This window comes from Danio rerio, chromosome 16 (assembly GCF_052040795.2).
Source record: "Danio rerio strain M-AB ecotype USA chromosome 16, GRCz13ab, whole genome shotgun sequence".
Taxonomy (NCBI): domain Eukaryota; kingdom Metazoa; phylum Chordata; class Actinopteri; order Cypriniformes; family Danionidae; genus Danio; species Danio rerio.
In genome coordinates this window covers 10390001-10403926 of record NC_141036.1, presented here as the reverse complement: position 1 = coordinate 10403926, position 13926 = coordinate 10390001, and the positions used below count along the sequence as shown (strand labels likewise).

Here is a 13926-nt window from a genome sequence, read left to right as displayed (position 1 = left end):
ATAATTCGGTCCTTTATTTCACTGATTTGGTGACCGTCAAACGTCATCTGGGAAACGGTTGGAATTTTCGCTTAGTAAAAAAACATTAGTGCTCCATTTGGGACACCACTACATACATGTACTATCCTGTTGAGTGTGTAAGTGCGTAAGTACAATAGTGCATGAGTGCATAGTGTATCGTGTGCCATTTGGGACGCAGCTAAGATTGGCTCCCTGACAATAATGTTTCTTTGGACAAGTCTATTTGTGGGTTATGCTGGATGACCCATGCATGACCCACGACTATGAGAGTAAAAGGGGAACAAAACAAATAAAAAGATAATGTCTCTTTGTGATTGCCAGAGACAGTGAGACTCACAGGGTATGTGACTCCTGGTGAGAGGGCAGTGAGAGGGTGGTTGAGGCTCTTAAACGGGATCTTATGGTTTAATGCCCAGGCTTCATCTATAAAATAACCCTCAGCACCAAAGTCAATAAACACTGAGCAGGAGATGGATGAATCTCTGTAGGTCAGAGTGGCAGCCAGTGAGAAATAGGAATTAAGTGATGGAGAAAGGATGGTCGCACTCGCCCGTGGTCCCCTGTCTACTTTCGATATTTACTGAACATCTAGGAGTGATGTGTTTGGCGCCCCCACAGTACATATACAATATGCCCAACATCGCCAACAGCCGGCGCTGTCACTGTCGCTGTCACTTTTGAAACGCGCATAGATCCAAGTTGCATAGGCGCCGTCCAGAATAGACCAGAACGAGGAGCAGATGACACAGGTGCGGAAGCGAGGACGGCAGTCAGATGCTTATCCACTCAAGTTGCCAGCTCTACCAGTCGATCAAATCTGGAGGGAAAATTGTAGGCCAGGAGCTCATCTTTTACCTTGATGTTGAGACCCTCCATAAAACGTGCTGTGAAATAATACAAATATTTTCCCCTCCTTATTGTTATTGGCTCCCTCGTAATGAGTGAGCATAGACGCTGACCTAGAATGCCAATGCATAAACAATGTCATCGTATTTTGACTTAATAGCAAAAAATTGTGATCATATCCCATTACTCCTTTAAAACGTAGTACATTAGTTTTATAAACGTCACATCTTGGAAAAAAGGGGCATAATAAGTCTCATTTAACTACTTTAAATCGCATACCATGCTGTTTAAAGGTCTTCTGATCGCGACTGCTCAGTGTGGTAAATCCATTCACTTTAGCTTACATTGCAGTCACTTGTCGTTTGAGTTGAGCGTATTAAAAGTCTGTGCTACTTGTGGTTTCAATCTTCAGAAATTTTGGCTGTGTTTGGTGTTTAATACATATTTATTATGAAAAACAGAATGCTAATGCTTAGTCAGTCAGTCTCTTAGTCAGGTTTGCAGTGACACTGGCACAGTGTCTAACAAAACTGTGTATTACTGCCAGAAAATAAGTTGCAAAATTCAGTTAGTCTGGAGCCCTGGTATACTATACTTTAAATTATTATTGTTATTATAGAAATATTTAATCATTCATTTTATTTAATAGCCAAACTTTTTAAATAAAATTATTACTTTTGGACCTTAAAGCATATCGTTTTGAAATGCAGGCCTTTATACTATTTACTGATCTGAAATAACCTTGAGAAAGTTTTGTTAGCTTTTTTCTTTGTGCTACAGTCTTTGTTGTTTTTTAATTTGTATATTTAAATTTTGCTCAGTATATGTAAAATTACACAAAGATTTAAATTGTATATTTTTGTGTTATTTACTAAAACACTGTACTAGCAGGAAATAACCGCCTGCGTCCATAATTAAAACAAATTAGAGCAATTACATTAATTGTAAGAAAAAATTCTAGTGTTCAAAAATTACTCTCTAATTTTGATCTCAACTGTATTTTTCAAGAGTTTGTCTCAAATAACACGCTTTTGCCTTTTGCAGAAATCCTTGGAAAGACAAAAAACAGCAGAGAAGGAGAGATTGTTTTTGGTATATGCGAAACAGTGGTGGCAGGAGTTCTTGGACATTCGACCGTCAAACAAATCCAAACTCGTGAAGATTTTTGCACAGGTAATTTCATGGACAAATGGACCATTTTCACATTTCTGGGTATCTCAGCCATGGAAGTCATCATAATTGGATAAACTTAAAGAGCAGTGAATGGGAGAGTAGCATAAATACATTTGTTGTATTGCTATTTGCTCAAATAACAAAAGACAAAAATACTGTTTTTAAAAAACAATACTGTTTTAAAAAAAACTTTCAAAAAAAGGAAAAACAAAGTGTGAGACTGAAAACGGCAGCCAGAAGAACAATATCAAACTTAATATCTCATCCATAGATGCTAAGTGGTAATTCATATTTTGTAGTTTCATGCAAAGATGATATAATACAAAGTATAGCTTTACAAATGTACATTATTAAAAAACAAGATATGCAAAATTTTCAATTAATTAAAATGCTGATGACCTTTAAACACGTCATCACCATCTTATGAAAAAGCACCTCTGTAATAAATGCTGATTTAAGCAGTATTTATGTGAATAACAGTGTTTACTTCAGATGTCATTACTATTTTTTTTTTCAGGATGAAAATGGTGTGAACAGACCTGTGTGTTCATATGTACGTGTATTGCGTGCTGGCAGATTGCTTGAAAGTCCACGGCAGGCGGCACGTTTCGTTAGTCTGTTAGCTCAGGAGAGAGCACCCGTGGTTGGAGGAGGAGTTAGGCAGGAGCAGTGGGCCTCCATGATGGTCTTTCTTTGTAGGAACAAGGCAAGGACATCATGTTAAATGCTTGTCTCACACTAGACACTAGGCATACTGGCTAATCAAGCCATGAATAAATATATTGATTAATATGTACAATTTTTAGGAACATCGGCATTCACCTAAACAAATTTTTTTTCAGGGTGACTGTGAGGATCATGCTACACTACTGTGTAGTTTATTGTTGGGCTTTGGATTGGATGCTTATGTATGTGTTGGCACCAAAGTCAAAAATATTCCACACACATGGGTCATGACCTGTGGCACAGATGGCTCCATCACCTTTTGGGAAAGTTTTACTGCACACAGGTAATCAATCATATGCTCATGGAAAACTTGTTATATAATTCTTTATTTTTGTTCTTAATTATCTTCCAGACTTTGTCTAAAACGGTTCAAAAATGTATACATTTTTTGGAAATATTTCACCTGTATGACAAAAACTAATCTTTTGTTCTAGATCCAAAATGTACCCTTATTACAGTTGTATTGCAGACAAACTTCTGTATTACAACATTACAGTTCCTCACTAAGCTAAACAATTTACTAAACTTTTTACAATTTTAAAATATTTGAATGCTTTATTTATAATCATTTTAATAGTATTAACAAAAATACAGTTTTAACTTTAAAATTACTTTACTGTATATCTCATGATGTCAATTTTTTGTAGATACTTTATTAATATCTTCTCATATTTAGACTACAAGGGCTCTATTTTGACGGTCCATGCGCAGAGCACAAAACACAGGGCGCAAACACTTTCAGGGCGTGTCAGAATGCATTTTTGCTAATTTAAGGACGGGAAAATCCGTCTAAAAGGGTTGAGTTTATTTTCTTAATGAGTTATAGGTGTGTTTTGAGAATAAACCAATTAGAGTCTCATCTCCCATTCCCTTTAAGAGCCAGCTGCGTCGCGCCATAAGCGCATTTACTATTTACATGATGTAAAGTAAGGCCGTACTCACACTAGGTACAGTTGCCTCGAACTGGGCCAAAGCACGCTTGTCTCCCCCGACGGCCCGCGCTCACACCACAAACGGGCTTCGGCACGCTTACGTCATCGCTGCTGTGCTGTTCTGTGAGAAGCGCTCTCTCACTCAGCAACACAATGGAGATTTCTCTAGTTATATCGTTTCAGTCGTTTGATATGCCGTCAAATATTTCGCCAAACAGTCCTTAGAGATGCGGGGACACGCAGTCAGATATTTCGCCGGACAGATCCGCCACTTTTGGTGCTAATAAACAATCAAAGCTCTCGTGCTGCAGGAATGAGGAGGTCTGCTGAAGGCGCGCAGCTGTCGTGCAGTGAGGGGTTTGCTACGGCAAACAGTAAGAATTTTTAATAAATCCATATGAAACAGTGCCTTAAAAGTCACGTCTCGCTTTCAGTTTCGGGCTTTGGCGCGTTTTGCACTCACACACAAGTGTACCGCGCCAAAGCCCAAGTGAACCGCGCTCAGGCACACCTCTTCCAACTGGGCCAGGGCCGGCCAAGTGAACCGTGCTTGAGCCCGATTCAGCGCACTCACACTTCTCAAACGATCCGGGAAACGGGCCTGGGCACGGTACGGATGGCATAGTGTGAGTAGGCCCTAAGTCTAAGTGGAAAAACTAAGCATTTCACTAGAAAACAGTTAACAGTTTTTTTTAACAGAAAACTGTTAAACAGAGCATCTACTGCGTGAGAATGAGAGATAATCGATCTACTTTCACTTTCGCTCTTGGATAGGGAAACCTTTACGCACAGACATCACTTAGTCTATAAATATATAATTGTGTTTGTTAAGCGCAAAGATTCGTTTCAAAACTATTTCTAAATTTAGTTCTAATTTCCAGCAAACGAATAAATGAACAACAATAACGAAGTGTGTTCAAAAACCTGAGTTATATCCTAAAACACATGCTGTGCCCCATATGGTCTAAAACCTGACAGGTGGGCAAATCTAAGCTTGTTTTTAATAAAACAAATATAAATATGGATATAATAAATAATCCTGCTAATAATAATAACATTAAACAAAAGCAAATTGTTATGAATGAACTGACAAAGCCTCCCGAGATGAAGAAGACATAAAAGCAGTGATTTTTCATATTTATGTAAGCTAGAAAATAATGTTTTGTAATATTTTAATCCTTTATATTTATATCCTATATCTATTCTTATTATATCCTATATTTATCCTAAATTTTTAAATGTTTTCATATGTAAAGATATTTGCCTATTGCTCTCTTGTGCATATTAAGCAGTGCGTAAGCGAGGAGCAACTCTGCGCCGGACTTTAGACCAGGTTAGTTTTGGTCTAATGAAAAATCTTTTTTAGTTTCTCAAAATAGTGACGCGCCAGCAGTGCGCCCTTAGAACGCCTTCCTTTTTAGACCAGAATGCCTATGGGCGCACAAATGAGCGCTAATGCATTTGCTACTTAAACAGCGTAGCGCAACGCCTCAAAATGACTCTTGCGCCAAGCTGAAACTAGAAAAAGACTATTGCGTCGCGCCTTGCGCCACACTGCGCCGGGTGTATGATAGGGCCCCAAATGTGTTACTTAACAGGGAAATGGAAATGTTGCTATGGCACTTGAATGAAATACAATAAGTTTGTTTTTCATCTAATGTTTCTAATTTTCAATATAAATTAAATTTTTTATTGTAATGTATTAAAGTAAAATGTAAATGATTGCTCCGAACACCTGTCAGTCACCAAAATAATGAATGTTAGAAGAAAGTCTTCATACTTGTTCTACTGATTTCCTGTGTTTCGCTGACAATAAAAAAAAGTAATACATCATTGTTGTTCAATTTCAAAGACATTCGTGAATAAATGATGCCCTGGTTGCATACCCGTTTGTTATTGTGCAGACATAACCACACTTCACATGACACAGCTCAAAACAAAATGTGATTGGTTGGTCAACCTTAAGTCATATAGCATTGTGGGCGGTCATTGGTCATTTAAAGCGGCCAAAGTTCCTTCAGCTTCAGTCTGAGGTCTGGCTATGTGAGACTATGAAGAAGCTAGACAGCTAGCCATTAAATGCACATGAAGTTTATTCCTTCCACAATATTTACGTTGTCAATGCTCATTTGTTTTGGATTTTTTTGTAAAACTTAAATAAGTAAACAAGAAATTAAATTAATTAAATTATGTGCAGTTGCTTACAATCATATTTCATTTTAGCGATTATTGTTCACAAGCTGCAACGAAACTGTAACAGAGAAACAAACTAATACTCAAAACGTCCTCTAGGTGTCAGCCTTGCATTATGACCAGAGAATGGGCAGAACAGTCAGATTGTGCCACTTTGATGAGGTTTATTGTTGCTTGAAAACAGTAAAACTGTGTGTGTGTGTGTGTGTGTGTGTGTGTGTGTGTGTGTGTAGTCAGACATTTTATACAATTATAAATGCATCTTTGTTAAACATACTATAAAACAAACAAATACAAATAGGATATGAAGAGATTAGTAATATGCTAATTTACACACGTCAAGCAACCTCTTGGGTAGAGCTTAGCTACTTTTTTTTCTCAAATAGTTGCCAACGCTGATTACTCCAGTCTTTAATGCAAAATGATCAAGAAACATTACTTATTATCATTTAATATAATCAATAAGGTGTCAACAATAGTTCAAATAACATCTGATTCATAATTTTGTGGAAAATTGATTGATAAGTACAAAATAAGTATATTTTCATCATTGAATATAATAAGAACCATTATTAACCCTCTGGGGTCTGTGGGTGTTATGGGGGCCTGGAGAAGTTCTGACATGACCTGACATTTACTGTAGGCTTTTTTGCGTTGCTTATAAACATATAAGTGGCCAAAGTTTAATAACAACGTTTCCAACATGTATGTACATGATCATGTTTTTGAAATAGAATTATTTATGTGTGGTTGGTGAAAACAACATTTTTTAAGTCACTGAAATAACTCCATGAAACATACAGAATATACAGGTGAAGTCAGAATTATTAGCCCCCCTAAATTATTAGCTCCCCTGTTTACATCTGTTTGTGGAGAGAAGATTAATTCAACACATTTATAAAGATAATTGTTTTAATGACTAATCTCTAATAGCTGATTTATTTTGTCTTTGCTATGATGACAGTAAATCATATTTTACAAGTTATTGTATAACGATGGTTTGTTTTGTAGTCGAAAAAATAGCTCAAAGGGGCTGATAATTTTGACCTTAAAATGGTTAATAAAAATTTTAAAACTGCTTTTATTCTAGTCAAAATAAAACAAATAAGACTTTCTCCTGAAGGAAAAAAATATTATCAGAAATACTGTGTAAATTATTTTGCTCTGTTAAACATCATTTCGTAAATATTTAAAAAAGAAAATAAAAATCTAAGGGGGGCTAATAATTCTGACTTCAACTATATATAAATGTTCTCAAGACTTTTGAACTGGATTAAGTAACCTAGAGTCTTTTTGCTTCAAAACAATATATTGATTTAGATTTAAGAAGACATTTTTTGAGTGAAAAGGGTCTGAGAGGAGGCACGAACTGCTATTGCAAACACAGTCATTCACACATGAGAAGACAAATGCCCACATATCGAGCTTTATAATGAGCTATCCAGAAAGGTATGTGACTGAGAGGGCAGTTATGAGAAATAATGTGAGGATTTATAAATTGTATAATATATTTTTATGTTTAGTTCATTGAGAATGTTTGGCTATCACACACAAAAAAATTAAGATTGACTTGCAAAGCAGTTAAAAATGTACACATTAACACATCTCTAAACATAATGATTTTAATAACTCATTTCTATCTATCTTTGCCATGATGACAGTAAATAATATTTGACTAGATATTTTACAAGACACTTCTATACAGCTTAAAGTGACATTTAAAGGCTTAACTAGGTTAATTAGGTTAACTAGGCAGTTAATGGTAATTAGGCAAGTTATCATATAACAATTTTTTGTTCTGTAGACTATCGGAAAAACAGCTTAAAGGGGCTAATAATTTTGTCCTTAAAATGTTTTTTTATTGCTATTATTTATAGCAGGGTTGTCCAAACTTGGTCCTGAAGGGCCAGTGTCCTGCTAGGTTTAACTCCAACTTAGCTTCAACACACCTGCCAGGAAGTGTTTTAGCATATCTAGTAAGAGCTTGATAAGCTGGTTCTGGTGTGTTTGATTAGGGTTGGAGCTAAACTCTTCAGAACACTGGCCCTCTAGGACTAAGTGTGGACACCCCTGACTTAAAGGTATTACGTTTTTATAGGAATATAATACTTATATACATCAGTATTGACAGCCTTTGCTCAATACTTTGTTAATGCACCTTTGCCAGCAATTACAGCCTCAAGTCTTTTTGAATATGATGCCACAAGCTTGGTAAACCTGTCTTTGGGAATAAACAGAGAATAGGGAAGTTTCTAGAACTACGTCATATTATTAATATCATTCAAGATTTTTAAACTAGTTATTTTTATAAATTGTTTTAATGATTATAAAGATTTTTATAAAGGTTTTTTAAATCAAACTTTGATGCATCACTTGCTTTTGTTCATATCTCGGACAGTCTTACCTATTAAAGTTTATTAAAATATTCATGACAGCAGAACATGTTTTTCTCTACAAGTATATTTTTTTATTATGACAATAATACAAGCAAAAAAAAAAGTGCATTAAAAAAGGTCATTTTGGTTTTAAGGGTCTCCAACAACATGCTGATATGCGTGCAAGGTCAAAAAACACTTTCACTTTCATTGTCTTATAATATGTATTTTTTTTACCTAATTATTCCATTGACTCCCATATGAATCGTTCAGCGATTTATTTGTTCCCAAACCCCTCCTTAGCGCAAAGCTAATCTGCGCTGATTGTACCGATGACCCAGTCTATTTCGATTGGTCGACTGCGTTAGGCACGAGACACACAGCAATTCCCACTATGGCTTCAGTATGAAAGAGCAGAAAGTAGGTGAGAGCCCAAAGCAGGAATGCAATAAAGCAATGCAGTTAAACACCAGCATATTACTCTACTCTTAACCCTAACCCAAGTAATAACAACGACACACGTTCAGTATTAATCCACATTGGCAAGAGTTTAACTGTTGTGAAAATTGTCTGCGCCGCACGTGTGAGGAACAGCTGATGGTGACCATGGAAAAGACAAACGGCAGTGGATTGTCAATCCAGAAACGCATTTAAAATTGAAAAAAGGAAGAATCAGGAATCTCGTTTTTAACGTAGTTTTGGACGCGATATGTAAACTATTTTATGTTACAGATTTAACCTGACAAATACAGTACAAGCACTGATCTATAATTGATACGTATTTGCAAGCCGCGCGAGGCAATTACAACTTATAACACACAATTAAATGCATATTTTGCAAACTACACAAAACGAGGCAACAATTTTAATTACACTTACACATTATGATCCAGAGGAAGAAAAAAACGGTCAATTTGAACTGTAAAAGTTAATGACAAAGTCCCTGTCAAAGTCTGACAAAGTCCCCTTGTCTCTCCTGCACCTTCAATAGCAAACGACGAATCCCACATTGTAGCATAGATTATTGTATCAAAAATCAGAAAAATGACAGGAACAAACACAGCACTAGGTTGGCTATACTGTGGTATTGTTTTTTCAGAACTGGAACTACATATTTGATGATGTACCATATCGACGTTGATGCGATCAAACAAAAGATTTGAACCCAACTCTATTTGTTTATTCGTCTCTTAAGTCAACTATTTTGCTAAAGAATCAATATTTTTATACAAAGTGTACTTTGAAATCATGTCGCGCGCACCCAAAGAGAGCCTTTGCAAACACAGCAATGACGTCACATTCGCCATGCGCACTCAAGCGAACTTCGGACACGTCATGTATAAACCAGGCTTAAGGCCTTGGAATTAGATTTAAGACATGGGCAGAGACTGTATGTCGACCAATCCAAAGTCCAGTTTTTCCTGGGCTTAGTCAAATTTTTCTCTGCAAGATGTCTGGAAGATGCCTAGCATCCTTGTCAAATGGTTTAAAAAGTTGCAAACTCTCCTTTACTTTTTGCATGTTCAAGAGAACTATCTAGACCATCAATTTTTGAAATATTAAAATCTCACCAACAGACCAGACAATAGTCTGCAAACTACTTGGTAGTTTTTAAGTAACAGAACACTCTATACTCTTTATTAACATGTAATTCTTAATTTGCCAATTTCTGCTTGGCAGGTTTTGTAAAATATGTTACTATGTACAGCATTTTCTTTTTAAAAGCCATAATAATCCCAAACACCTTACATACTGTTCTATATACATTGTCAGGTTCTTTAAAACCATTGTACAAGTAGTCGGAAGTACAGTTTAGTGTGCCAAGTTGATGCTGCCTTGGCAGATTACTTTCCTCTTGCATGACACATCTGTTATTAAATATATGCATGTTCAGCAGTCCTCCGTATTTGCACTGCTTTAAGATGCCCTCCTATTTTTTCTGTTGTAGATACCTTCACCGTCCAATAGACCCAGATGCTCCTTCCATGATCCTCCAACCAAAACCTGTGCACCCTTACCAGACACTTGGCTGTGTATTTAACCACAAGATATTTCTGGCAAACTGTCAGGTGTCAGATGCTGTGGAGCGGTGTGTATTTGACTTTACAGACGGCTCCCGCTGGAAGGCCATGAGTGAGGAGGCTGTTAGATCTGTATGTGACCCTGGCTTCAACGCCTCTCTCCCTCCAACTCCTCCTCTCTGCTCCTCTTCTTTAGTTCCAAATGAGGCTAGCAACCAACTTGAGCTGGAAATGCGGTACTTATTATCAGAGCATAGAAAGGTAAGAACAACACAAGTCGCAAGAAATCTCTGACATTAAACTTGCACATAGTGCATTTCTGAATACAGTTTACCCTTTAAAATGTAAGTTAATGTGAGCAGGGGCAGTTCTAGGGGTGGCCAGTGCCTCTAAGCTTGACCACCCCTCTGGTTGCCAGCTTGATTTGGGATCATCAAGCAATGGAACAGTGACAGATTTTGATAAAAAAAACACAAATTGTGGATAGAACTGATCTGATTAACTAGCCTGTGATGTACTTTGCCACACATCAGAGATGTGAATCTCCCCTGTATGTAAACAGTAATAACTTGGTGCACAGAGCAAGAAATCATGGAGAAAGAGGTATGAACCTTTACTCATTCATGTTGCCAGATTTTGATAAAAAAATAGGCATACAAGAATAAGTCCATAATAAATCACAATAAAATACTCTTAATAATAATTATTTTCAAATTATCTAATAAACTTAACCAATATAGGTCAAGACATAAAGGTCTCCTATTGTGCCCATTTTACAAGATGTAAGATAAGTCTGTTGTGTCTCAGGAATGTGTCAGTAAAGTTTTAAAATACCCATCATATCATTTATTATACGTGACTAAATATGTGAATTTTGGGGTCAGAGAAAATTGTAACTGTTTTTGTTGCCTGAGCTTTTGAATGCAAATGAGCTGGTTCTCACATGCGTGTCTGTTTGTCTTGCTGCGTAACATCAAATAAACTGCAGTCAGTGACAGAGACATACACGGATGAAGCAGAGAATAAGTTTGAGTCAAAACACCAAGTAAAATTATTTGATTTTTTGTTCGGGAGTTTATTCAAGCCTTTCTGCAACAATGAGTCACACACAAATGCCATTACATTGATTCCTAGCTATAATACGGTTCACTTTTCGTGGCCTCGCAGTTTCACGTTTTCTTTTTTTTTTTCGTGCAATTTGACATGCTTTTTTTAAACAGTGTATTCTTTTCTGTGCCCTGACTGGCTGTAGACTATTTTGTCAATCAATGTCCTCAATGGCGTTTTTGCAATTTTTCTTTCCACAATATCGACGAAACGTTTTGCACCGTCAAACGAGCGCACTTGGCACCCAAAAGTCACCATCGCACAAAAAGCTTAACTTCTGAACATGCTAAAAGAAGGTAAAAGTACTCAGCTTTAGTGCACCATTACAGAATGAATAAATGAAGACCTTTGGTTTCATTATATAATACTGGACTTATTTTTTTACCAATGTTTGAACTTTGAGAGTGTGGGGTTTTACAGCCTTAAAACATCTATAATAATTGTAAAATTAAAGCTGAATACTACGCGGGTTTCAACTATTGCAGGTTATATTTTGAACGTAACTCCCACGAATAACGAGGGACCACTGTACATAGTTCACAGTACACACACACACGCACAAAATGTTTAACTGTGCACTGTTTTTGCTGGTCTACTTGCAGCAAATTTGACAGAATACAAGTGTAAAAACTGGAGTGACACAAACTACTGGGGTAGGATCCAAATGCAGGTTTAATCAGTGGTCAGGCAAGCAATGGTCAATACAGTTGCAAATAGGTATATGAAGACAGTCCAGAATCTAACAGTAAACAGACGAGAGGTCAAAAGGCAGGCGGCAGACTAAGACGAAAAGGCTAACAAGGCAAGGGTCAAAACACGGGTAAACAAGACAAGGAAAACGCGTTGTAGTGTTACTATACAGATAACAAGGCTCGGCAAACTGAATTAGTGATTGTGTAGCTTAAATAGTGTGTGCAATCGGTCTCTGAGAATCCTCAGGGGGTAAGAGTGTAATCAGTCTAAATGAGGAAGCAGGTGTGTGTGTGTGTGTGTGTGGCATGACTGAATATGTAGTCCATTTACAAGCAGATTTGTAGTTCCAAGAGAGTGAATGTTTTCCCTCGACCTCTGGTAGTTAGAGGTCGCTGGTGATTGTGACAAGTTTATATACACTGCCGTATGGATATCCATCAAACTACTGTACAAAATACTCCTGATTTAATGACCACAGATCTGGACTCCTGTTGTTTGATTAAAGCATTTTCCTATATAGTTATACTGACACAATGCAGCTGTGCTGATTTCAGCAGTTATGAATTACATTGCGGTTTTACAGTCTTTTTATTATAGTCATGCATTGTTTTAACCCTTATGAACTTTTGGGGATGTTTTAATTCATGATTTTAAGTCTTAATTTGGATGATTTTGGTGACAAATAATTGTTATTTTGACACATATTTTAGGAAAATGCTTTGAAAATGTAAAATAACTCAACAATACACTCTCGGCAAGTTTACAACTCTTTTGTTATGTTAGGAATGAAAACATCCACTAATTTAAACTGCTGTGAAAAGCTTCATATTTCTTTGCATAAATCTTTTAATAAATCTCAGTTCTGATAAAAACTACTAAATATTTTCAAAAAATTACAGGATTTTAACTCTTTAATTGCAAAGTTCAAAAAATGCCACTGATTCGGTGAACACAAAAATGGCTTATTTTTAATAGAAAAAGTAATCGTGGACTGAATTTTTTACAACTTTTAATTAAAGTCTTGGACATGTGAACGATTTGTACCGACATTGCCTTCCATGCATTGTTAGTTTTTTTGCCCTATTGACTTCCATTGTAATCAAATTTTTTGATTGCAAAGACATGGCACCATTAAGTTATGCATTCTTGATTGTTGGTGAATTTTATTCTTGGGAAGAGGTCAAATTTGCTATTTTTGCTATTGATCATCATTTGGCATCATTAAGAAATGCTGTATGATGTTAAAATAACAAGACTCAGCAGTGTGTGTGTGAAAAGGTGTCTTTATAATCCAGGTATTCATTGATTATGAGTTTCAGGTGTGTGTGAGTGTCCAGATTATTGTCAGCTGTAGAAGGTGTTAATTGGCTCACAGCATCATGGTAGTTGTAGTTTATGTGGTGGCATGTGTGGTTCTCCAGTGATCTGTATAGGCTAAATTGCTGGTGATCGTGACAGAGCTTCCCCTCTAGGAGTGGATTCCAGACACTCCAAATACAGTTCAGGTGGGAGGTGGAGCAGAGGCAGAACAGGGGAAGGGACAGAGGACTAAGTCCATGCAGCGGAGGTGGGCCTAAAGCATGGAGCTGCTTTATCACCACAAATGTCTCTCTGTGACTATCTTCGCTGCTATAAAGCAGGCCATGGCTCTTGCTACCTCTTTGTGGCACAAAGAGACAAGTCAGAGGCCCAAAGTAGTTCTCGAACAATACCCCCTCCCTTCTCAGCAGGTTCACTTGGTATGCTGGTAAGACAACATAGTATGCAAACAACCAACCGATTGACCTGCTGCTGCATTCACTTTTCCAATCAAAGCCAATGTCATTTTTAAAGGTTTTG

General features: G+C 36.8%; 1 protein-coding gene across 1 annotated transcript in view; it reads left to right on the top strand.

The window, feature by feature from the left end:
* The window catches only part of cep76 (centrosomal protein 76), a gene marked incomplete at its 3' end in the record, with an annotated part of 56121 nt that overhangs the window by 11188 nt on the left and 31007 nt on the right, over window positions 1-13926 (top strand). The window contains 4 exon segments of the mRNA NM_001103119.5: window positions 1912-2040; window positions 2558-2746; window positions 2883-3049; window positions 10215-10548. Of these exon segments, the coding sequence (NP_001096589.3) occupies window positions 1912-2040; window positions 2558-2746; window positions 2883-3049; window positions 10215-10548 (819 nt within the window).